General features: G+C 37.8%; 1 protein-coding gene across 1 annotated transcript in view; it reads right to left on the bottom strand.

The window, feature by feature from the left end:
- Positions 1–2767: 2767 nt before the first annotated feature.
- Positions 2768–27767, bottom strand: part of CHIC2 (cysteine rich hydrophobic domain 2) — a 47339-nt gene continuing 22339 nt past the window's right edge. The window contains exons 4-6 of the mRNA XM_034771918.1: positions 13153–13209; positions 12927–12986; positions 2768–9757 (exon numbers count right to left, since the gene is read on the bottom strand). Coding sequence (XP_034627809.1) covers positions 9707–9757; positions 12927–12986; positions 13153–13209 — 168 coding nt within the window. The 3' untranslated portion in view covers positions 2768–9706. The remainder of the gene's footprint in view (positions 9758–12926; positions 12987–13152; positions 13210–27767) is intronic.

Below are 27767 nucleotides of genomic sequence, written 5' to 3'. Positions count from 1 at the left end.
TAGCAGAACGAACAGTTCGCCTGGTGAATGTTTACAAACGGAATTGGCTAATAAATTGCATTTTTGTACGAATTTCTTGGCAGGAGCAAGGGCAGTGAGCTACTCACTGCTGATAGCCCATAGTCCCCAAAAGACGAGCACGCCAACTGTGTATACGATGGTCAAATATTTTTTAAGGGTCACATCGCTCCTCAGCTGTGCACATATAGGAAGGAGAAAAACAAACAAGTTGATGTGACGAGGGAAAAGGAAGGAAGTGAGCGCAAATGCCTGGAGACTTTACTAAACATCTATTTTCAGTCCTCTGGTTGCATCGGGTTAGAAACTGAGCTGACGGCTTAGATCCTGAGGACAAATCTCTAGTGCTTATCTGCCAATGCAGTGTTTACTGTGTGTTAGTTTTCACACGTGCCTGGTCCGCCTTTACCAGTGCTGCCTGGCAGCGCCACCGCCCCAACCAACCTAAGCGCCACCAACTCCCGCTTCGCCCAGCAGCTCTTTTAAAAATAACGATAAAGCTGAAGGGGGGGGGGGGAAGAACCCCTCTGTCCCTGATCTGACCAGGTCCTACCTTTGCAGCAATCCCCTACACCGTGCACTGATCCTGCTCGAAAATGAACGAGTTGCGACCACCGTTTCTTTTCCAAAACCGACTCTCCTGGGGTTTTGATGGTTTGGTGCAAACGTTAAAGATCCCCCCGTTTGTCATGGGCAGATGAGCACTTGCCTTCAAATTGCTCAAGCCTCTGACAAACCTCCTCCTGGGAGGAATGGGAACCGGTGGGGCCCTTCCTCAGCTCCTGATTTTGCAGGAGTCAGAGTAGCTATTTCACACTGGAGCTACTCTGTAGCACGGCTGCTGCAGTGTGAGCCCTAGCCAGACCGCCAAACACGACACTCCGGCAAGACTGGGTCTCGTTGGTTACTTTGCTCTATTGAGTCAGCTCACTGTTTGTTAGGCCCAGGACAGCGGGGTCTGGCTGGCCAGGGGGATCGGACGCGAATCCGTTTTCTAAAGGAAAGCATCGGCACACAGCGGTGACCGCTCTCCCCGCTTGCCTCCTGCCCTGGTATTCACAACAGTGATCATACGGCCACAGCCAATCCTTTGGCCCCCACCCGAGAGCGAATGGACGCTGCCTAGCAGCATGAGGGGGGCAGTTCGCTGGGCTCCAGAAGGTCCCCGCAGCCCTTAGCACGGAGGGGTCCGATGGGGAGGTCACACGCCAAGACAAATGCCCGAAGGCAGCGCGAAGGGTGTTTCCAGGAAAAGCCCGGGAAGCGCCGGGGGAGCAGAGCGGCCTGGCTGTGGGACCCCTAAGGGAAGCTCCAGCGCTGAGCGGTGGCACAGCCCTAGAGCCAGCCTGCCCCGGCCGGCAGAGCAGCGCTTTGTGCGCAGTGAGGTAATCCCCGGAGAGCAGCGAGTGGGTGGTCTTTGCGGAGGGAGGCGCTCGCTCTTCTCCCTCTGCCTCTGGCCTTAGCCAGTTCCTGCAGCTGGGCCGAAGGCGGCCCGCAGACTGCACTCGGCACATTTCTTCATTTCTCACTTGAGTGCCCTTCTTTAGTTCCCTTTCAACTGCCCACTTTATATCGGCTTCATTACACCACCGCTCCATTTGTAATGTAAATCGGGAAACTCGGGGAAGTTTTTCTTTTGGCCTTGTCTACGGAAGAATACCGAGAGGTATTCAAAACGTATTAACACAAATCAATGGCACCAATAAAAGCAAAATCTCCTTAGCAACATAATCTTGATTGCAAAGGGAGAACTGAGAGCATTTAGCAGAACAGTGGCCCACATGGAATACGCATTTGTCTAGAAGAATGCAGCACAAAGCCTAAAAGAGAGATGCTGAAAAAATCCAAAATTAACTCACACTGAACAGTTACTCTTTTTTTCAAAAGTACACAATTGGCTACATTAAATCTATCGTGCGCTTTTCTGCTCAGCAACATTGTATCATACCGCTTTGCAAGCTGAAATTACAACACCCTGCATGCTTCAGAATAGTTCCAGGGCGTTTTTTTAAATATATCTAAAAAGAGGCTGTTAGGGATTTCCTAAGCAGAGTAACCGAAGAGGGTAAAATGTTTCATACATAAAGAAATAAGTTGGCTGATTAAATTCAATGCTCTCCTCAAAGCACTGGATAGAAGTAGAGTTAATATTGCTTATTAAGGTTCGGTTTAAGGAACATTACTAGGTTTTGTAAGACAGTCTGGGAGACTTGCCTAATATGAAGTAATGAAACAATGATTCTTATGGGAATCAGCTGGTGACTTTGTCAATTGGATGGAAATTATATATTAACTGTGTAAGTAGTATATAAAACAAAGTTGAAACACAGCCTTAACTATGGTGTTATTTACTCCACCATAATGGTAATATATATACCAAGTAATACCAATAGCACTCTGGTATGAAATACTTAAGAACTTAACCACAGAGTTAAATAAAAGCTAGTTTGAAAAATTCAGTGTAAGCAAGTCTATCCAGTTTGAATACTGCAGTTCTAGAGAGTTTATGAACAGTAAATCACTCAAAATTGATTTTTCATTCTCTCTAAATCAGATTTGAAGTATTAACTGATTTAAAACAGACCTGAAGAGGAGCTCTGTGTAAGAAGGAAAGCTTGTCTTTCACTGTCAGAAGTTGATCCAATAAAAGCTCTTACCTCGCTCACCTTGTCTCTCAAGACTTAAAATAAGCTATTATGCCATAAAACAGCTTTCACATATTTTATAAAAGAAAATAAGCCTGATTAGATAGTGTCACAATTATTTTATTAGTTTGTAATACCTACAACTTAACTGCTTTAAAAAGGTTTTGTATTTGAATCCATTCCAATCCTGGGTCAGGCCAGAAAAAACTAACAGAAGGTTATTTAATGCATCAAAGTTGTAAAATTCAACAAGAGATTAACTTCAGTAATAGTAGCAGACGTGGTTAAATACTGTTAAATATGCGTAATTACAACTGTGCAGTTTTAAAACTATCCTCTCCTCACTCATTTCCTTTCCCTCCCCTCACTATTAACATAGTACTGGCCTTTAAGCTTTCAGTCACTCACCCTGGATTTAAAATATCTGAAGAGTAATGCTAATATAGTCAAGTCACAGCAATCCAATCCTTCTAATATTCTCAACTGTTTATTACCAGGATATCCTTAAGTGACATGATTACTTTTGAATTTAAGTATTTGGGATACTGCTACTAAATCTTAATGTAAAGTACATGTATTGCCCCCCCCCCCTTTTTTTTTTTTTTAACATAGACTGATGCAGTGTGGTTACTTTAACAAGTTTGTTTATTTGGCCAGTTTGACAGATCTCTTATGTCATTTTTAGGATTACTGATTTATAATGTGTTTCACAGGATTTTACTAACCATATACAGCCAAAGGTAACTCTCTGGAACTTCACTTAATCAGCTGAGTTACAGAGGGATTAATTTAGCCCATACAATCTACAGTAAATTGTCTTTATTTTAGTTGAACCTAGGTCAGCATTTTCACTGCAAAATTTAGGTCTTTTAAGGAAACCGAATAAGTTACACATTTTAATGCTGAACTACTCAACTACTCGAATTTCCTTGAAACAATTTACTCTCTGAAAAAAACCTTCTATTTTAAAATATATACAAAGCATATTCTGATGGATTAGACAGTGTGTTGCAACCATAACATAAGAGATCATAAACCAACTTTTAAAGCTTGTTAAGAAAGTTCCTCCATACGCAGACCCACCTTAAAGTATTTTAGGATTACACTGCACCACCATATTTTGATTTATAAAAGGCTGCTAAAGCATGGTCTATAAAATAGATCAACCACCCCATTTTTACAAAATAAAAATGATTGAAACAAAATTTTTAGATTACAATGACGAATCCTAGTTTTTGACATTCGAGGCAAAGTAATTTTCAATATTTGTTAGAGAGAGAAAAATAAACTGCAGGGACCATTAAAAATGTAATATCTGCCTCTTAAAGGTGAACATTTAACAGTTCCTTTTCAATAAAGACAACCAGCTACAAAATCTACTTATTTTACCTGAATTTAAGCTATCCTCACTGGATCCTAACTCTTGGGTTTTATATATGTTGTCACATGACAGAAGCTGTATGCACAAGTTAAGATTTTTCTTTGAAAACAATTAACCATGCATTACAGGCTCTAGCTTTGGAAAAGACTGGTGTGTAATTAAGGCTGCCCCGCTTTTATCCATGATTCCTTTTTGAGCTAGATATCTTAAGTTTTAAACTAAAGTTACCCAGTTAACAGAAAGGTAGAAGATGCTTTATCCTTAAGGTGGAAGTGTTTCTCATAAGTAGCATAGCTGGAGAAATCTCTATCAATTAGGGCACAGCCAAAAAGGTTAATGAGGCACTTGCTGGAGACCCAAAATGTAGTGGGAATTAGAACACTGTCTACAAAAGCTCAGGAAAGGGATTCAATTAGCCTTGACATAACCTTCATCCTTCAATACCGTTTGATACAGAAAGAAACCCATTTTGAAGTACACTCAGAGTTCTGTTACCAAGCTCTATGTTCAGCCTTTTGCACCTTGCCTTCCTAACTAAAATTTATTACAATTACCTTGATTGCACCATTGCCTCATTGTAACTTTCACAAATGCTTGACTCCTGAGGGTAAATGGGAGAGTGTAACTTCATTTTCTCCAAGACAAGCTGATTTTAATGAAGCAATATCAAAGGAAATAAGCCTGGATGAACTTTTAAAAGAGCGTCTTCCAATTAAACAAAACGATCTAGGTTACAAAAAATCCATTTCATCCAGCTGTGATGTGGTGGGGATATACACTGACAAAATGAAATTTAATACACAGAACTTAGAGGATTCTTTTTTTAACAACCAGTCTCAAAACATAGCAAATCACACTGACTCTCATTTTTCCAGGAGATTCCAGGGGCAAAGAATTATGCTATATCAGTGGACAATAACAAAGTCCAAAGTTAGACACGCTGTTACTAACAAAGCTGAATATATTAATCTGGCGGCAAACTAGAGCACTGCATTAACTAAGGATATGGCACACGAGTCCCATCACACAGTAGCAAGAGCATTTGCTTCCACTGCACTTTTTTCCACTGGCACTCACTGATTAAGTCTCCCAGCAAAAAGAACATTTGCATTTATCAATACCAGAAAATCCTGGTTCACTCAGTTTACACACATAACTGTCATAGAAAAGGGAAGCATATGGAAAGCATTTCAATGTAGAACTAGTCTTCCTTGGAAACATTCAGGTTCTGCATTTACAGCAAGGGAATTCATCTATCCTTATCTAGTGATCTAAAATGCTCATTGTGTTTAACATCCTCACACCACACAGTGAAGTGGGCTACCTTGGCCACAGGCTGATTATATTTTAAATAGTCATGCATACTAAAATCCAAGTAACCTTCTGGGAAGCAATTTGTAAAATAAGCCTTCATGGAGACAGGCCTATTCAGCCTATTAACTCTGTTATCTTTCCTATTAATGCCTCAAGAATTATATTTTCATCTAAGTGTGGCCAACAAAATCATTATATAGTGTACACTTAACAGGATGGGAAGGATGCTTTTGGGGAAAGAATCACAGAAATTGGAGCAAATTAGTAATGATGATGAATACAGATTTCTCTTCTGAAACACTGTCCTTTCAATAGCAAATTATCTAAGCAAGAACTTGATTTTAGTCATGGATCCAAAGCCAGCCAGCTGAAGGCCACTACCCATACTACTGGGCTGCTACAATAAATCCAAGACATCTTTTGAGACTAGGATGCATCCTTGCTTTATTTTAAGTATCCTTCACATTCAAAATTTTGACCTCAGATAAGGGAGAAAGCCCTTATCTACAAAAATGCAGTGCTTTGAAGTGTAGACTAGAGCCACTAATATTTATTTATTTATTTAGCTAAAGTCCTTCCCATCACTGTTTTTTCCTGCAGGCGCAGGTTATCAGACTTAAGAGGTACATGTCCCATATATGTATCTCTTTAAATTGTTCAGTATTAAGCTTTCTGGATCAGCAATCTGCAGGATTACCAACCTCAAGTATTCAAAAATCATGAGTCACTCCCCCTCAAAGATAGATTTGTTTAAATGTCTCTTGATTTAAAAAAATAAATAAATTTGAGGTTCTTTTCCTTTTCCTTCTAGTTTCTGAGCCTTTAGGGTTCATATATTCAAACTTTTACCTGCAAATAGGAGGGCTAGAAATTTACTTAAAAAAAAAAAAAAAAAAAAAAAGCTGAGATTCTAACTTAATCACCTGCCTCCAGGAGCTTGTGATAAAAATCATGAGTTAGCAACACTGAAATTGGTAACTATCTGGGGGAAAACAGTTTTTAACCCTTTCCTATGATATTTAGAATTCTACTACTGCAAGTCCTCAGAATCCACGGCATATGGTAATGAAAAGTTCTGTTATTCTGATGGGTGTAACGGACTCTTGGATTTACTTGTAAAATTAAAAAGTACCCTTACCAAAGGGATTTTCAAATGCTTAATAGCTTTATGTAACTTTTATCTATAAAGATTCCCTCCTCTGATTAACAGCCCACTGCAAACTCTGCAAATTGCACTGGAAGCTTCAAACCTTAACCAATGGCCAACTGTTAAGGGTTCTTGCAGATGTATTATACCATCAGGACTTCTCACGTAGGGCCTGATTCAAAGCCCTCTGGAGTGGGAACCTTTTCCCCAATAACTACAGTGCATCTTTTGATGATGGAGACAACTCATTTTCTTTGCTTATTCTATGGAAAGAAAGAGAAATCCTGGCCAAACCATTAAAGGCAACTGCATTTACAATCAACTATCTAAAATAACTTTCAAATACAGTCACTGATGCCCTTAGCACCAGTTTTTCACGCTAAAGGTTAAATAGGTATAACTAGATACTGTGTTAATTAAAAAGAATACAAATGAGAAATCTTAAGTGCATATCCAGCCTTCACAGTTCAAGCAAAGATAACTAGTTCAAGGGAATCAGAAAGGTTACTTTCTTTTGTAGGATATTTTCAGGCTATCCTTTATAATTGTAAAGCAGTTAACACACAGAGTAGTCTAGTGTGTTAATTGCTTTTCAATTATAAAAGGGCAGCCTGAAAATATCCTGCAAAAGAAAGTAGCATTTTGATTCCCTTTTCTCCTTACCATTGTCTTGTGGCCTGCCCAAACTATAAATTGTTTAATTTTGGTAGTTGGACTCATAGGAAATGAAATTATTGCTAGAGACACGTAAACCTACTGCAGGTTGGACAAAACACTAGAAATTATGTTAAAAAAAATCCCTACTGGCTGCTACGGAGATTAAATTGATGACTTTTTAAGGTCTTTACCATCTCCAATTTCTATTATTTTTTTTCAGGGGTTAAGGGTTTCGTGTAAAGAAGTTTTATAACTACTACTGGATGAATGGTCTACTTTGACAGGAGAAACCACGAAGATTTAAAAATCTTGGTCAGCCATAACTGCCTCAATGATTCCAAACTCCTGAGTCTCTCTGGAGGCCAACCCAAGTCAGAGACATTGAGTGTGATAAGAACTGCTTCTTAGAGCATTTCATATATTTTGACTTGTCCTTCATATCAAGGAATTTCCAAAGTTTTTGATCTACAAAAGCTCTAATTTGGATTTCTACAACAGATATTCAAAGGGTGATACAGAAGTTTCAAAAATGAGCTGCAAAGTCTGATAAAATTAGACAGACATCCATTTGGTTAATACAAATTTGACACCTTGAGCAGTCATGGCTCTTGTGTTAACACAGGGTAGTACCACATATAAACTTTACAAGAGATATACCTCAAGTGAAAATCTTTCAGCCACTTCTTCATTAATGAAATACCAATGGAGAACTGGAAGGGATAACAGATACTCAACAATACGTCTATGAAAAAGCTATTTTATACAGTCCATTGAGAACTTTGATAACAGTAAAGCATACCTGCAGCTTACACAAAAAACATAAGAGCTCCTTTCTTCAATAGATAAAAGATGAGTAATGGAAGATCTCTATTCTGGGGCATATATAGAGAACACAGATTAAGATAATTCAGAGAAAACCCTTGACCTTTCTAGACAGCTCCCAATATCAAACAATAAATATGACATTCGCTAGTGAAGATTTCTAGAGAATAACTATTTTGAAGACGTATACAAAAATAGTTCATAACATCCAGGTACTTGTATATATTAATGAGAAATGAAACTTGTATTTAAAAGAGTAAAAAGAGAAAGGTATTCATGTAGTGATATCAACTTTTCATTCATATGAATATTATGCAGAGTATATTTGTTTGTCATAGTAATTCACATTATTGCTTGCTACCACAGATGTATGAGGAACAGTTTCTTAGCATACATTAATGTTCATGTATGGTAATTCCAGACATACAAAGAACAAACTAAAAAATAAGATTTCTGAGTAGCTATTAAAAACAAACATATATGAAGATATGTACAACAAAGTGAGATAAGTAACAGAATGAAACAGAACTGGCCTGACCCAAGCATACATCACATATCCAGTTTTTTTTTAAATCGTATTTGTGTAGAAAATAAACCTTGTAAACCTAAATGGGAAGAAATCAGGGTGCAATAAATATTTATCCAATACATTTCTTAAGTTCTCACTATTGTCCAGTGTACCCTGCTTTGACTAATTTTGTGATACATGGCATCCATCTGCATTTGTGTCTGGAACTGTATTTTTCAAGATTTCTCTCAAACAACTGCCTGTGTGAGGTTATAAATGCATTTTAAAAAAACCCTAAAAAACCCGAAAAATATTTTCTTGGGACAATAAATTTACTGAAACAAATATTTTTGCACCCTTGTGTACAAGATCTGGTAAACAATAAGAAGTAAAGAGTAAAGCTGTTACATGGCATTAACCTGAATTAAGATATATACATTATAAGTTGCAATACTAATGTATTTTTGTGATCCTGAGCTCTAGTAATCATTAGATGCATGCAAACCTTTCCATTATTTTTCTAGTCTAAGTAAAATACTTTGAATTCTGGTTTATTAACCTTTAAGGTACAATTTCTTCAGAACCAGCTGATAGATTTCTTCACAAAAGAGCACAGAGACTTCTAATGGTGCATTGACATTTGGGTTCCAAAATGGACAGTTTCAAACACGCATAGCTTATTATTCCAGTAGAGGTGGCTGGCTGATATTACCTTCGTTCCCCCACCCACCGCAAAAAAAGGGAAAATAAAAATATACAACTAGAATGTCACAGGCAAAATCTGGAGAGGGTCATAGAAGTTACTTAGGTATACAGGTTAAAGATTAAAAGAACTTCCACAATTTACAGTCAATTCATTATGCGTATTATGGGTTAAAAAAAGTCTGCTCGCTTGTAGGCTATTTTCAGCTGTATATTTATGTTATGTATATATACACACACACACATATAAAGGACTCTCTGAAAATCAAGATACATTAACAAACATAATAAGTACAAGTAATAACTTAAGTAGTACTTAACATTTGCATGAAATGACTTTTGCAAATTTTGACAAAATGCACTTAGAACATGCTGTTATTAAAAAACAAAAAGAACAAAAAACACCACAATAATTTGTAGAACCAATGCTATATCACCACCAGGAGAGCACCAAGCAAGGCACCATTGGAAAGACAACATACTTGGATAAGTCTCTATAAATAAAGCAAATGCTAATCTGGTCGAAAAATCGGTGTCTTTGGTAAAAATTCTATCAGAATGACCTGTATAAAAAGAAAAACAAATTTAATGAAACTTGGCATCAGTCTTATCCATTAACTGAAATTCATCACAGCAACCACTCAAAAAATTTGTTTGCAATTATCTAAAAATGTGGGGAGAGAGGAAGGAATGAACAATCAAGGGCCATGGTACCCTTTTTAGGTAAGGGACCACTAGGAAATGACATACACATCATGTGCCTATCTAAGGGCAGTAAACCTTAACAGCCAGAGTATCAGATGGGATAGAGAAACGTATGGCTCACAGGTCATGTTAAAATAAGCCACCAGCTAATTATTCATTGACAAACTCAGCTAACTGCCTCAATTTTTTTCTAACAAAATGTAAAGTCATGAATGTTAAAAAGAGAAGATAACTACATGCAAGAATAACTTTATAACCAAACTATCAACAGTTGTTCTCAGTTCAGATCAGTTTTGCAACAACTGAAAATTAAAAAAAAATGTTTATAGTTTCAATGATTTTCCATAAAAAGTACTAATTACTATTCCACTAATCTTCTGTCTTACATATTTCAAGGCCATCTCCATATCAAACAAATTCTCAGGTAGGTAAAAAGAAACTTGACTTATGTTTCAACATGAATATTCAGACCTAGATTCTAATGTGTGAGTCATTTTGCTATAGGAGGCCATCAATATAACATATCTGAATATAATCTATCCCTTAGTGTGTGTTGAAGGGCATCTTAAGAAAAACTACCCTTTCAAAACTTTCCTCCTCCATAAAATTGTCCATAAAATTACTGACACATCAGTAAGATTGGGACTCCTAACACTCTACTCTGTTCAACAAAGGAATGTAATTGAATTTTATTGGTTTCTAACTGTGCAATTCAAAGCACACTGGTAAAAAGAGGTAGCCTTTCTTCTAATCAATTAAAATTGCATTCCTAAACGTTTCTGAACTAATACAATGTTTCATCATCAAAAACCTATCATATAAAAAGCCTATTACCTGAAACAGTAGGTACATTTGGGTGTATAGGAGAAAACTAGCTGGCTGTTTAAAGGATAAATGCCTCATCTGTCTTTTATAAAAAGGTGTGTATGAGTGTGGGGGGGGGGGGGAGCGGGAGGGGATGTTTAATCCACGGATTTGATCACTGAGGCCAAGATTTTCAAAACCTTAAAGTTAGGCTTCTAAATATAAATGTAGGCACCTAAGTAAATAGTTTGATTTTCAAAAATGCTGAGCACCACTGCCCTCAATTGGGCTGCTGAGTGCTTTTGAAATTCAGGCCATGTTTCAAACTAGAATAAGCTGAAGCGGTGCAAGTCATTTTTTATACTGGTGGAGTGAAACAACTTGTATACTCTTTAGCATCAAAACCAACAGATTAAATAGGGCTTGTCTACAAGAAGGTTTTGATACCTAAATATGGATATAGGAGCCTCACTTTTGGCATTCATTTGTTAAAGTCTTAGCTTAATTTTTCCCCCCCAATTCTTTTTAAAGTTAACTTATAAATGGAAAATTCAAAACAGCTTTAATACGACCAGCATCTTAACTAGTTACAGATGAAAGAATAGAACACAAGTTCTGTGGAAAATCAATGTTGGATTAAAATAACGATATTAAATATTTCTACAGCTAACTTGTTAGAAGCTTTTAAAAATATTTCTCACTCTTAGATCTTGATCCTGCAAACACTTATGCACAAGCTTAACTTTACTCCTGTAAGTAGACCAATTGATTTAAAATCTTTAGTTAACAGAATGTCCACTATATAAAAAGTGACTATAATTTTATACAAGTTCACCTAATAAAAGGTGAACATTTGTTTAAACTCTAATAAGCCACCTTCCAAAATTAATAAAAAAGACCTGTAGCCTCTTTTGCTTAGTTTCAGTTTAGTCTGTAAAGGATTTGAGGTGACAATGCTAACTACTTCTGTAGAAAAACAGAAGCATTCAGTGATGAAAAAGCAGGACATCGTCATATAGGTCAGCTCAAAACAGCTTACTGAAATTTTCTTTTTATAGTGAAATATCATGCATCTCATCATAAATTAACATGTTTTATATAATAGATAATGATACAAAAATCTACTTATTCAGTTTAGTGAATAGAGCTATTCTGTGAAAAGAGACATTAAAAATCTTTTATGTTTCAGGCTAGAAATAGGATTTAGTGTGAAAATGGAAGAAAGGGGAATGCTAGCAGTGAAAAGATGATTTTAAGATAATTTCTAATTATTTAAACACTATTTTATATGCTGTCTATGATGGCTTTATTGTTTCAAAGAATAGACAAAATATCACATAACAAAAGGCCATGCATATTTAAGAAGTGCTACCCTAAGTATTTCTCCCAGGTTAGTCTTTATTTTCAATAGTTAACCCCTTCCTGGCCCACTCGCTTCTCCTATTAAGGAAATCCTACATATTTCAATGATTTAATCAATTTAACAGACTCATCTCACCACACTCATTCGCCCTTGACTGCACTCAAAACCTTTTGAAAACAGTAATAAAACAGAAAACAAATAAAAGAGCAAGAAAACAGCTAGGTGAGCAAACTGAAATCCCATACTGACTGACTGTAGAAGGGATGCAACTTTTCAGCATATATATTTCTATAACTTGAGAACTTTTTAGGGAATAAAAACCAAACCCAAGTGTCTTTTGTAGCTTACTTATAAGACTGATTTTAAAAATATTTTAGTAACCCTATTAAAGATAAAGATACTTTCAAGACAGTTGAGATATGGGACAGTTAATATCTATAAAGGCTAAAGGTTTCTTAAGCTCCAACAGCTTAGCTGAAAGGTCTTCTTCCATACTTTTAGACTTGATTAGCATTATATAAAACAGCCATATCTGACTTGCTGCGTAACCAAAGTTGTGGTTATTCTTTATACAGCATCTAAAATTTCACACTCCATCAACACACGTTCAAGCTATTTTATCTTGGCAATTAATTTATTATTTTTCAGAACACAGTGAAGCCTTGTTTTCAAGTCATTCATAACTTTATAAATCAGTCCTGCACATGAAACCATGCATCTGTGAACCGTAGAAAATCCTTGCACTCAGGCGATTAAGCTCCTGACACCTTTACTGATTAATAATCATGAAAAGAATAAGATCAGAAGCAAAATAAATGATCATTTAATAGAGAAACTCACAAAACAGCCCTTTAACTTACATATTCCATCATGTTATTCGTTTCACATTTCCTTTTGCTCAGTCTCCAATGCAAGCACAGCTAGACAAGGAGGAAAGAAAAAGAAGAAAAATGAGCTGTATTTTATTGCAGCACACAGACTAGCCCATTTGTCCACCTTTCATATTTTTCGTTCAACAAAAGCATCTGTTTCCATACTGTGCAATTCAGACTCCAACAGTACGAAGCTGCTCCCTGCGGCACTCACCTTGTGGTATAACCTATTGTTTTCCCATTCTAATAACTTCTCAATCGATCTTCGTGTCTGGAAGACAAATGAGAAAGAATTTTACTCTTGACTGGTTTTAGAAAAACTTTGTTTTGCAGCTGCTTTTGTGTGAAAAGGGGAGAGGTATAGGACAGTGACTGAGTACAGGGTGGTCTGCAATACTATCAAAACTTCTGTAGTATTAAACAGTAACTAGAGCAGAAATGACCCTTTTTAAAAAGTAAAAAGACAATGTGAAAAAAGCATTACAACTTTTGAGCACAATGGTTCATACATATGTTTTAATTGCTTGGACTTAAAAATGTCTTCTAAGAGTACTCAACAGCAATTTTCAGACAATTTTTAAGTCTCAGTAAGAATGTGAATATACTCCTTCCAAAACATCACTATTTGAACAGCTGAAAGATGCTGTAAACTTTATTTTGTAATGCAAGAGATCAAATATAAATATCTAACCAACACCTTAAAGAAAATCTTTTATATCTTTAGCTCTGAAAACTAGCCAGGAAAATCCAGATACAGAAACTTAAGATGGTAACTTGCACAAATGCTAAGTGGTTAAAAAAAAAAAAAAATCTATGATTTACACAAAAATGCAGTGCAATACCAATATTTCAGATTCTGAAAATGTGGATATCTGTGCTTTTACATTTGACATTTCATGCAAAGAATTCTGATATTTTGAAATCTAAACCTTGATAAATCTTTACAACTGAAATTTTGCATCTATGCAATTCTAATAACTTCTCAATCAATCTTCATGTATGCAAAATGTAATGAAAAACAGCGATCTTTTTGAAGTACAGCTTCACGCCTACAGATATTTTGAGTATCTGAGTATAATAATTTAGTTATACTTACATTTTAGAAATGTACTCTGACATTTATGGTCATTTGACTGCCGCAATGTATACTGCTCAGCCCTTAATGGGATTTGCTAGCAAGTACGAATAAAAGAGGATAATTCATGATGCCAGGTGTTAAGATGAGACCAACAGAGCTGCAGGTGCAAAAGGACGCAGTACTGACAAGGATCAACTGCAACTTAGTGCAGCTGCAGCTTCCTTACAAAGCAATGGGGATGAAGTGGGAAGCATCTTGCTGTTATTATTGCAAAATAACAGAGGTAGTATAAACAAACACTAACAATCACAAACTAGAAATCTGTGTGTCAAGCAAGTATGAGCTGAATAAAATAAAAATTAAACAACTGTTTTCAAATGATTGGCTTGGCATTTCAAATGCAAAATGTTAATATTTATTTAAAGTCAGCTACTTGCTCCCTAGTTACCATACAATCTTTCAACATCAAACATGTTTAAGCCTGAGCTATGGTCATATGATTAAAAATAAATTAATTATAATCTATGAATAATCATTATTGGGTTGTGTTTCTACTACATTATATTTTAAAAGCAGACATTACAAGAAGAGGTGGCTTTGTCAGTGACTAAATTTATTTAATCAGTTTTTGGAATTCAGGGTTTCTTTTTGTTTATTATTAATTATTATTATTATTATAACTAGTACTATTTTTTAAGACAGTATCCTTTAACTATGATCAGCAGACCTAACTTGTTTCTTTGTAAAGATAGCCTTTTAGAGTCTGCTCTCCTTTTAAATGAAAATAGGGCAGCAGTTATGGTCACACTTTTGTTAATTTAGTTGCCAGTCAGCTCCAAATCAAAAGAAAATAAGGCTGCAGAGTGTAATTAACATTCAGTTCAGTCGTTTTGTCCCTTGTCTAGCCCCCAAGCTTTGTTAAAATTGCCATCTGAATGCTGAAGGCTGTAGGGAAATCGATTTGATTCTAATCGCACCATGAAAAGAACATGATCTAACTGCTTTCAGCCCTCCGTAAATCTGTACTAGGTCTTTAGCACAATGCAACTTCCAATTTAAAAAGCACTGAATGTCTCGTCAATGACTTTGTGAAGAAAAAAGAACAAGGAGCAGACATAAAAATTCCAATAGTTGTTTAAGCATTAAAGTTCATTTGCATCACAGCAAACCTGAAAAGGGCTGACCTCTCAAACCGCCTCTCAGGTCTATGAAGTTGTAGCCTTGACAAGCTCACATTGACAGAGCTCATTGACTCTGAAAGGCTACTCTATCAATGGTGAAAAATGGCAATAGGTTCTACTCTGAGCAGGCATCTGCCTGCCTACCCGCTGCTAAACCAATGGCAAAACTGATTCAAAACCTGAATCTACCTTGTAATCTTCCTTTCCCGGACCTTTTAATAATAGATTAAGATCACAATACAATTTAATTTTACTACTTGCCTGAAAAAGAGTGAAACAAACATTCAAGCTTTCCAAATTCCAATAAAATTGTACACATACACATGTGCGCATACACACACACACACATATAGATAGATAGTGTACTATACAAGGCATATAATACATACACACAAGAAACTGAGCATAGAATATTAAAATCTTGCACACAGAATGGACCAAAAGTACTTTCCATAAAATATTTTAAAATCCTTCATTACAGTAAAAATATCACCACAAATATTAAACCTGTTAGACTAGTGGCATAGGTTTAATCAATTTATTTAAAAACTAATCTATTGTCTCCAATTAGAACTACTCTAACTAATACACTTTTGACTATATAACATTTGATAACACTATAATATACAGTTGGTCTTGCTCACTTATGTAAAACTGCTACTATAATACTTTATATCCTCCTGTAAATATGCCTTGTGAGATTTAAAATTCGTAAACCAACACTGAATTACAGCTATAAAAATGTGAATGAAAATTTAAATGTAAAACATTACTGCAAACTCCACAGCTCAGGGAACAAGAAGTGAATTAAACAGCATCACACAATTGTCTATAGCAAGTCTTCTTTCCTACTTGACAGGTGAAAAAAAGCACTTGCACGTGCAGCTTAATTAATCACTACACTTGACATCTCAATGATTTACAGTGAGGAGCAGGTGAGGACATACAAAACCAGAAAGGAACCCTTGATTTGAGTGTAACATTTCCAGCATACTGGGATGACAAGCACACAGATCCTATCAATGGTGTACAGAAAACCCATACTGCAAATTATTTGTTAGTAGCAACAAAAGCACAAATTAAGTGGAAGAAGGCCTTAGTTATTAGGAAGATTTCATACTGTCCCCATTAAAAAAAAATTAAAATCAATATTGCAACAAAACTAAACTACCAATTCATGTTGATTTTAATTTTTTTAAAAAAATTGTTGAAGGACAGACAGATGATGTGACAAATCAGAAGACCTTTACCCTCCATTAAAAAAAAAAAGTGGCATAACAAATTCATCTTCAAATAACTGGCTGGATGTAGAATTTAAGGAGACATTTCAGTAAAATGAAACCATAGCATCTTAAATTCTTACATGCAGTTAGAGTTGACTCAGCTTCTAAAATGTGCATGTTTAATGGCCTCCTTTGAAAAATTATTCCGCCAACCACCAGGAAATCCAAATCCAAAATAAACACTTTCAGCCTGATATTACTCTCATTTAAGTCAATGGGAGCAAAGGGAGCAAAGTTGAGTCCTTTAGCTAAAATGCTATGTTGCGTTTCTTTAGTTATTTAATTTGTGAGGTTTTTCAGGTGCAATATGAGTGTGACAAGTCATTATCAGCCACCAATTAAGTGTTATCTATCAAAATTACATAAACTGTAAGATCTTTCTGTTATATGAGGCGACAACCTGCTTCTTCCTGGGCATGTACCTTATTCAACACTGGTGTTTCTGGATCATCAGAATAGCCCTTTTATCCTCTAATCTTCCTCTTGTCAGTGATTCTGGCTGCTTTTCATAATTTTATGTTACTGAAGATCTCTTCAAAACCCACCGATTGACTATGCCTCCAACTACTGGGTTTGAAAAACCACTAAACTTATTTAACCAGAGCAAACATAACATACATAACAGTTGGATTCAGTAACCCTTCAACTTCTTACTCCACTAGGGAAAGCAATCTTGTAAAACCTCCGCAGTGTTTCCCTTGCTGATCACAATCTAGATCCCCCTCTCCTCAGGAGCCAAACAATGATCTTTCAAATTCAAACCCCTTAAATTCCAAATGATCAGTCTGGGTGGAGCTTCCATCCACGAGTCCAAGCCTCTGTGTCTCTGTGGAATAAAGACAGAAAAGAACACAACATACCCCATTCTACAATTTTGCTAAACACTTATCCTGTAACCTCTCGTATCATTCAATTTCAAGTTAACCTACTCCCTTCTCCACACACGTTTACAGCATCTAGCTGAATGTGGACCCAATTCCTGATGGAGGCCTCTAGGTGTTACTGCAATGCAAATATTAAATTATAATAACCTGGCACCCATCATGTTATTTGAGTACCTCCCTATACTTTAAGGTGTGGATTCCTAAGGATCAGTCATATTACATTTTTGTAAATATTTGGAGGACTGTATTGTTCATAAATGGTAACAGTGACAGTCCTTGAGAATGAAGTCCTCTATTCAACAAACAGAACAGGGACAAGGCCAGTAGTAATGCAGTTTTCTCACGCTACCGATTAATTTTGTTCACATTCCTCTGGGGTTGATAGGGAGGTTCATTTTTCATGTCCATTCGATCTTTGGCTTCTTTCCTGAAATTGCCAACAAGGGTGCTAACATGTCCAAAAAGAATTGCACCAAGACCACCATTTATTTTACATAAGCCTTTACACAATCAAATCATAATGGTTTTTGCCTGATCCTGCAAAGACTTATGCGTGTGCTTGACTTCTTAGTTGGGACTTTGCAACACTGGGGCCTTACAGGAGTTGTACTAAATACCTAGACAGAAAGGCTCCTTATCTTATCTGTACCCTGACCTAGGCTCCTTTCGTCCTAAAAAGGAAATTTTACACACAACTTCTTGTTTATCTCCATACAAATATGTGTTAGCCTCCAGTTAAAGTTGCTCAGGTACACATCCTACCAACACAATGAAAGCCAAGGAAGTCACAAGTTAAATACATTTCACCCCCACTTTTCAACATACCTCACCATCCCAGATTACAAAAAAACCACATAGACCTCCCTCTTACAACCAAATGCTTACCTCAGTTCTTACCAAATTAGTTAGAAAAATGTGTTTAGGTTGAGTCTGTGGGAACAGTTAAACATGTGGTTGTTATATCTGAACTATGGTATGGTGGTAATACAGTGAGAGAAGTAAAACAACTGAGGGATGATATCTGTGCAGGAAATTTGCGAGAAAGTAATGCAGTTAAGAGTTATGAAAAGAGAATTTTGTAATCATGTGAAAATATCATTGTAGAGAGCTAACTGTTAGTGTTTAGCATTGTAGTATATCAACACAGTGTCATTCATTTGAATCTAGGGAGGTCTGTGTAGTTGTGGGGTGATATAGGTGGCATGACAGGTAAGTTGAACGCGCAACTGAAGTGTGCAGTTGGATTATGTACTTGTGATTTCCTTTGGTTTTATGGTTTGTGTTGAGAGACTGTGCACTTGAGCAACCTTAACTGTAAGCTAAGCAAGTGTGTCTCTGGAGAAATCTTACAGATTTTCTAATATCTTTCCTATGCCGGACCCCCCCGTTCCACGTCTCCTACTGGCGTTGCACAGAGCTGACTCCTCCCATAATCTCCCACAGCCCTGTTCCTCAACACACTTCTGCCAATGAGTGTCACCATCAACCACAACCCTCATCAAGATATATGTGAATACCTAAAAGCTGGATTGGTAAGGGCATAGGGCGCATTGGGCTTGCTTGGGATGAAAGAAGTAGAATACAGAGGATTCTCCCATTCGTCAAAGTGCAGCCCCCCTCCGCTCTGCTTATTCCACCACAGGTTCCCCGTTCAGCTCAAGCACTACTACTCCATGCACTCTTTACAAAACTGTGGTCTCCCTACAACTTCACATCCCTGCTCCACCAATCCAAATGTCCCAGGGGCTACAGCCTGGTGCCCTGGTAGGAGTGAGACGGGTTGTGTGGAGTTAGGGAGAAGAAGCAGGGATGCATATGGGACCATGGGACGTGGCTAGTATGGAAGGGAGCCTGCTGCCTACCAAGGCAGTTGTGCTGTCCCATGGAAGGTGCACAGGTGGGAGACATTTGGGATGTACATGCAAAGATGGGGACAAAAAAGCCATTTATGATCTTCCTCTCCCTAAGCAACATGAAAGGTTTTAATCCTCTGCAACTCTGGCCTGTTAGACCACAACTCCCCTCTGGTGAACCACAGTCACTGGGCCAGAGTGAGATTGAATGACTCTATAGCCTGGTGGCTAGGACACTGAGCTGGCAGGGTTCCAGTCCCTGCGCCAATGACTATTTAACAATTTCATACAAAGTGGAACAATTTCCACAGCGGAGATTAAGTGAGACCTACCAATGAATACCCTATAGTTGGGTACTCATCTGGGAGGGGGGAAATTTGGGTTCAAGTCCCTGCTCCCAAGGGTGCCACACATCCCAGGTGAGTGCCATCATAAAGGAGGGGAACAGGGGCTGTACCAGCACCACAGGTTTTGTCAATCTAGTCTTTTTTTTTCCCCCTGTAAAGAAAATAAAGTTAAAAGTGCTCCCAAAACAAAATATTTAATTCAACCAGAAACAAGTTGTTCCCAACTTTTTCAATTTGCCAAAAATGCTAAGAACTGTCATTTTCAGTTCGGGCCAAACTAATTTTACCCTTCCTGCCCAATTTTTCAGAACTGATAATAAACCAAAAACACAAATCAGGTTATTTTCACAGCTCTAGCTACAGTGTCTCTAGGATGGGTCAAGTTTTTTTCTTTTCTGCTTTCACCAATATATTCTTTTTTGCTTCCTTGTCATTAGGGCCAAAAGAGGACATTTCCTTTCATGCCAAACATAAATCATTCCAGTGAAATTTATTAGTCTTATGTTTTTACAATCTCTGCTTCTCTGTATTACCGTATATTTGCTCTCCCTTTCTTTTCTGTACTTTCAGATTGGTTAATTGCACTTTGCTGGGATTATAGCCATCACCATAATTAGTGACTATAAACTACTAGGTCCACATCACTATTTAAACATTTATTGATTTTATTTTTTTAAGTTAATGTTAGAATCAATAAAACTTGTTTGGTTTATTTTTTTATGTACTACATATTGTAGTTTGTTTATATCTAAAACATTTCAAATATTGCCACGGTATGTAGACATATATATCCTTTATGGATTACTGTTAAAAGTGTTCAAAGGCATAATTCCAACATCCAAATGCAATTAATTCAGAAAGATCAGTAAGTCGGCATTCAAAGTATTCACTATAACATTTTCAAAAAATGATTGCTCTTACATTTAAAAGGCATATCCTGCACCTAAATAGAATCATAAATATAAACTTTATTCAGAATACATGAATGATCTAATGTTCACATAAATAGCATTCCTTATAGACTTTCTATTATGTTGAATTTTGAATCAACTTTAGAAGATTATTTTTGAAATATGAGAAAAAATGAACTTTAATACACAAAAAGTTATATATCACTGAATATCTTGCAATTTACTTCATATTCGTACAGATGTTCTCTCATGCCAAAAATAATATTTAACAAAAAAAGGTTGCAAAATAAAAAAGACAGTCCCTCAGCCATTTACTCCAAAACCTCACTCACTTTTCTACTTCCCAAAAAAGTCTGGTAAAAAACTGACAGGTCTTCGCAGAGTGCCCTGCAGTTTATCAAAACTGGGCTTTGATACTACAGAAGTGGAGTAGTGATTTCCTGAGCCAAGGACCCACTACTAAAAATGCACTGCCAGCTTTACATTATTTTTAAAAGTCAGAAGATTGTCAGTTCAAGTCACTGTTGATGGCAGCTACCATGAAATCAAAAGAACAGAGAATCAGTAAGACCCAAAAACATTTAGGGTTTTATAGGACATTAAAGAAAAATACAATATACAATTGAGAATATGGAAAAACCTAGAGATGCTTTAAGATAGTTGTAGACAGAACAAGCAGATAGTGATGAATCTATATTCTAATAAATATCAGCTGTATTGTAAGACAATGAAAACCAGTAAAACCATACAAGTGTGTTTATCTGGCTGAGATAAAGCTGGAGAAATCCAAAACACTGTTTTCCAAGCTTCTTCCACTATTCTTACTGTTTTACCTCTGGGGAATTATGAAAAAACAGATCAAGATAAAATACCGAAACAAAGTCACTAGAAGTTGACACGAATCACATTAGTTTATAGATCATACATACTGGCATATTGCATCATTTTTCCAAATGATTCATGCAAATATCAATGCATCTCCAATTGTAAACTTTAGGTACATATGGACAATTGAAAATACACCTTCCTTCATTAACTTTTGACAAGTGAAATGTGTCAGTAATCTCCAGAAGGTGCCCACATAATATTTTAACATTCATGGAGAGAGACACAATAAGAATGGCCATACTGGGTCAGACCAATTGTCTATCTAGCCCAATATCCTGCTTTTCAACAGTGGCCAGTGCTAGATGCTTCAGGGAGAATCAACAAAACAGAGCAATTATCAAATGATCCATCTCCTGTCGTCCAGTCCCAGCTTCTGGCAGTCAGAGGTTTAGGGACACCCGGAGCATGGGCTTGAGTCCCTGACCATCTTGGCTAATGGCCATTGATGGACGTATCCTCCATGAACTTATCTAATTCTTTTTTGAACCCAGTTATACTTTTGACCTTCACAACATCCCCGGCAATAAATTCCACAGGTTGACTGTGCATTGTGTGAAGTACTTCCTTTTGTTTTAAACCTGCTGCCTATTAATTTCATTTGACGACCCCTGGTTTTTATGTTATGCGTAGGGCCCTACCAAATTCATGGTCCATTTTGGTCAATTTCACAGTCATAGGATTTAAAAAAAACAAAACAAAACCAAAAAAACCAGAAATTTCATGATTTCAGGCATTTAAATCTGAAATTTCATGGTGTTGTAACTGTAGGGGTCCTGATCCAAAAGAGGGTTGTGCGGGGGGTTGCGGTATCGCCACCCTTACTTCTGCGCTGCCTTCAGAGCTGGGCCCTTGGCCAGCAGCCACCATTCTCCGGCTGCCCAGCTCTGAAGGCAGCGCGAAAGTACAGGTGGCATAGTATGGTATTGCCACCCTTATTTCTTTGCTGCTGCTGGTGGGGCACAGCCTTCAGAGCTGGGTGCCTAGACAGCAGCCGCCGCTCTCCAGCCCCCAGCTCTGAAGGCAGTGCAGAAGTAAGGGTGGCAATACAATAACCTTGCAACACCGCCTCCCACAGACCCCTTTTGGGGCCAGATCCCCAGTTTGAGAAATGTTGGTTTCCCTATTAAATCTGTATAATATAATGTAAAAGTATACAAAAGACCAGATTTCACAGTCAGTGATGCATTTTTCACGGCTATGAATTTGGTAGGGCCCTAGTTATGCAAAGGGATAAATACTTCCTTATTCACTTTCTCCACACCATTCCTGACTTTACAGACCTCTATCATAACCCCCCTTTAGTTATCTCTTTTCTAAGCTGAACACTCCCATTCTTTTTAATTTCTCCTAATATGGAAGCTGTTCCATACCCCTAATCATTTTTGTTGCCCTTCTCTGTACTTTTTCCAATTCTCATACATCTTTTTTGAGATGGGGTGACCAGAACTGCATGCAGTAAAAAGGTGGGGTGTACCATGTATTTATACAGTGGCATTATATTATTTTATTATCTATCCGTTTTGTAATGGTTCCTAATAGTCTGTTAGTTTTTTTGACTGCCACAGTGAATAGATGTTTTCAGAGAACTGTCCACGAGGACTCGATCTCTTTCTTGAGTGGTAAAAAATGATTACTTACCTTTCCGTAACTGTTGTTCTTCGAGATACGTAGCACATACCATTCCACTGTAGGTGTATGTGTGCACCTTATGCACAGTGGTTGGAGATTTTTCCCTCAGCAGTACCAGTCAGGGCAGTGCAAGCACCCCTCTGGTGCCTCACGCCACTGCACACACACCTACAGAGGAATGGACATGTGCAGTCACTTGACTCCATCATTTTGCATGCATAGTTGAGATTATGTTTTCCAATGTGCATTACTTTGCATTTATCAACACTGAATTTCATCGCCATTTTGTTGCCCAGTCGCCCACTTTTGTGAGATCCCTTTGTGCTAGGTGCTGTACAAATACATAAGTAGAAAGTCCGTGCTCCAAAGAATTTACAATCTAACGCATCTTAATTACTACTACTATGATGAGCAGTTGAACTAGCAAGGCTAGTCTACAACCAGTCCCCAGCACAGAAGGGCTAGTGGAATCCAGTCCATACTCCCATTTTTAACATGTTTTAAGGTAAATTTAGTACTCCAGAATTCTAGGGAATTGAGAGCCCTGAAAATTGAAGTCCTCTGCAGGTTTAATTCCTAAGTTTGTGTAAGTGGAAACATACGCCTCCAAAGACAAAATGAGAAAAGTAGTGAACACATTTTAGAAATAAAGATCATATTTAACAAACAAACAAAAACAAAAAGCTAACAAGCTTGCCTTCCAACAGGTGAATTAGCAAACCCCTATTGTTCCTGCTATTTCTTGGTGGTTGAACTGGCTTTTCTTAAAGCTGGATTTTTTTGTCGCCTGACAAGAGAGGTGCTATCTCTGGCAAAGGATACATTTATCTTCTGTTTTTCCTCTGCTATCTTTTACTGTGCATCTTAGTGCCTTCCTTCTTACGACCACCTCCCTCTTGCAATGCTCCCATCTTCTATCCCTTTCCCTCAAATTTTCCCTGCCAAACTTCCTCCAAATTTTAACAGCATTAATTGGTAACTATTTTAGCATCTAATGGACCAGTGGGACCACCCAAAACAACCAGCTAGGGTAATGAGCAGGATACCTCACTCTGAAGCCCATTTATTTTACTCTTTGTAGGGGGATTACACAATGAGAAATGGGTATACAAGTTCCGATGGACAAAGATGACCTGAATGGGTTGTGCTGCTCAGTTCTGACCAAACCCTCCCTCACTAATGTTTGGACACAGTCCACATCTACTAGGAGAACATCCCTCACACCTAGCTGCATAGCTACATTACATACAAGCTAAAAGCTATTACCACAGCAAGATTACATTTCCTCATACTCATCCTCCATCAATGCTCAGAATATATACTTATACGTATCTCTGTTGATCGCAAGTGAAACAGAAAAGGAGGGACTTGGTGGTTTTCTTCTAGAGTCTGGGGACAAGATACTGTGTTGAACTGCTAAAAGGTGCAACACTCACAACCTAGGGGAAAAGGGGGAACCCAAAGTGCACCTTCCAGATTCTGGGCTGCTCAGGGGGTCAGAGTGGCCCAGCACATCTTCATCTTGGAGGGCTGCCTAAGCTATAATAGTCTGTTACCAGACATCTATGGGAAGCAGCACTGCCCAGAATCTCTACACACTGTGGCTCCAGCCCCTCACGCCCCCAACATGCCCCACCCATCACCTTTCTTTCACGCAACTTACACCAGGGTTTGCAAGGCAGTTGTGGGAGGACAGCCTGTGGTTGTCTTCCTCAATTCCTGAATTCTCCCCCAGCCAGATCTGGGATTAAGGATCTCAGTTTGGAGGAGCATCCTTGTTCTTTCCAGTTTCTCTCAGAGGCCCTAAGCCATTTTATTCTTCCCCATGACAGTCATTTGGACAAACAATGAAGCTCTCTCAGTTCTACATTGCGGCTGCGGTCTCTCTGATGGATCAGCCTCCAAGATGCTCTCCGTTTACTGCACAGCCTCTGCCAGTGTGAACACATTGTTCTGCCACATCTGCACTCTTGCAGACAGACTTTGTAAGTAAACATCCATTATTAGATCCATCTATGTCCCTATTTTCTGGGTTTCAACCCTGAGCTAATGAGTCACTTAGCTTGTCAGGTGTAAGACAGAGATACCTGGCTGAACCCTCTTCATGTAACCAGATATGTTTCTGGGTTATCTTCTGGTTCCAGTTTTGCTAAGAAAGAGACTGGATTTCCTGGAAGCATGAGTGGTGCATGTGGGCCAACCCTGAAACTGCAGTTGCCATGCCTGTGGGCGCTGCAACCCAGGTTTGCTGTCATTGTTTCTATTAAATATCCATGTAACAAAGCTGCTCATTTTCCCTCCTTGTGCAAATTTATCCTACGACTGACACCATCATTAAATGCATAGCTTCCATCCTGCTCTGAACAGAATATATTAAAGACAGAGAGAGATACATACACCCCAAACTTATCCCCTTGGTACGCCTTGCCTTTATTGGTAACTCAAACAACAATAAACACAACAAACCAGAGGTGCAACTTTCCTCAAACTTGTTAGTTTCTAGGATTTCCCTGCAGGACTCCTTTTCCTCCCAAACCCTACTTCCCTCAGTCTCATATACTCCAACCTCTTATATCCTGATTAGAGATAAGATGCATCTGTCAGTGTAACTCAGCTATAATTTTCTGCCTCTTTATGCAGGGCGGAAGCACTTCACATTAGGATAATTACAAGGAAACCTGCATCCTTATTCAGAATCTTAGAGCCTACCACCCTATTACATGTTGCTAATGACTTCCTGCTGCAACAGCACACTAAGGTTGATCCAATATGGAGAAGAAATGGGTCAGAGCAAGACTGCAGGGTCAGCATGCCATGCATATGTTTATCCACAGAACAAGTTCAGCCTCAGTAGTAGCAGTGCAAGTTTCCCTTCCGTTGCACCACAGGCCTGACTGTAAAAGGACATTTTGGGCTGAGACGACAGATCAAGCACATTCAGTCCATGGCATCTCTACTGAGACTGCCATCCAAGTGGTTAATCGCTGTCAACTGTAATAGTGTTTTGGGGCTTGGACATATGACCATCTTGAACTAGTCTAACAGAAAGGAGCCATGGGAGCTGGTGACAGTTTCAAGCCCTGACAAAAGCCAAAGGTTTGACCCTTTTCCCACTGAAGTCAACTGGAGTTTTCAATTGACTCCAACAGAAGCAGGATCAGCTCTAATGATGGTTAATGTATCTTAATTTTATTTTGCATATAGTAAGTCCTAAGCAATCACTTAGGGGACTGACAAAAAGTCACCGCTTAACTAATAAAAGAGCAAAAATGGAGACACTTCTTAAGACAGAAAGTTGCCTAATACAGAGAGTCTCTTCTCCAGGCTTCATTACATACACCAACATGTATTCTAAGAATACTGGTAAGAGAAGCTGTTTTAAAAATGCTTTTTACCTACCAATACATGTGGGTTTTAAGTGCCTGCATAACTTCTGCAATATTTGAGGATATCACTAACATCTAATCCCAAGCAAGCTCCTTTAACTGTTTTAGGTTTTAGTGATGTCATCAACCATAGCACAGAAAAAAACAGAACCTCAGAACCCTGAACTATTTTAAGAGATAAGTGGAAGAACTAATTTAAAATTATTTTGGTTTTAATCTTAAATCACAAACAAAAAACAGGCGTACTGTAATTTAAGAGCTCAGTCTTGATTTACCAACTGAGAGAAGTGACGTCTTACACTCAGCTCGAAGGCATTTTTCCATTTGTCTGTCTGTAATATTAAAACCTTTGCATGTTGTGGGTATTAGGGGACCCAGGTATGGAGGTCCAAAGGACCTGGGCGGGGGGGACAGAGCAACTGGCATGGGGGAGTAGAATGGGGGCAAAGGGACATGGGGGCTATGCAGAGTCCCTGGCATGGGAAAGGGGGTTTGCATGGAGTCCCTGAAATAGAAGGGGATGGGAGGGTGACACACAGAGCGCTAGTTGGGAAGGAATACAAGGAGCCCCTGAGGTATGCAATGTACACAGCCTACAGAAGCAATGAAGCGTGGACCCCAGCACAAAGTCTAGATATTAACACACTAAAGTATTTTCGTCATTTAGACTCTGGAAAGAAGATCCAAAATTCTGATCACAGATGACTTCACTTGACTTATATATTTTAAAAAGGTCTTTTGAAATGAGATTAAAAAATCTGTAATCATTAGGAGTGTAATCAGGTTGTCAGCATAATCAATAGCTCTTCAAAAACTTAAAACTCATTTCAACCAATATCTCTAAATAACTAATATTCTGACAAGTACAAACAGGATATTATGGAAAAGCTGAAGTAACAGAAGTTCTTGTATTTATTTGTATTGTTGAAAGTTATTTTCTGATGTAAAATTGTTATTCATGTATGTATAAAAATTAGGGCCGTCAAGCAATTAAAAAATTAATCGCGATTAATCACGCTGTTAAACAACAATAGAATGCCATTTATTTTAAATATTTTTGGATGTTTACTACATTTTCAAATAATTTAATTTCAATTACAACACAGAATACAAAGTGTAAAGTGCTCACTTTATATTTATTTTTTATTACAAATATTTGCACTGTAAAAAAACAAAAAAATTATGTTTTTCAATTCACCTCATACAGGTACTGTAGTGCAATCTCTTTATCATGAAAGTTGAACTTACAAATGTAGAATTATGTACCAAAAAAACCTGCATTCAAAAATAAAACAAAGTAAAACTTTAGAGCCTACAAGTCCACTCAGTCCTACTTCTTGATCAGCCAATCACTCAGACAAACAAGGCTGATTACAATTTGCAGGAGAT

This window comes from Trachemys scripta, chromosome 5 (genome assembly GCF_013100865.1).
Source record: "Trachemys scripta elegans isolate TJP31775 chromosome 5, CAS_Tse_1.0, whole genome shotgun sequence".
Classification (NCBI taxonomy): Eukaryota; Metazoa; Chordata; order Testudines; family Emydidae; genus Trachemys; species Trachemys scripta.
Note: the sequence above shows the minus strand (reverse complement) of the source record. Positions and strands in the feature narration are given on the sequence as shown.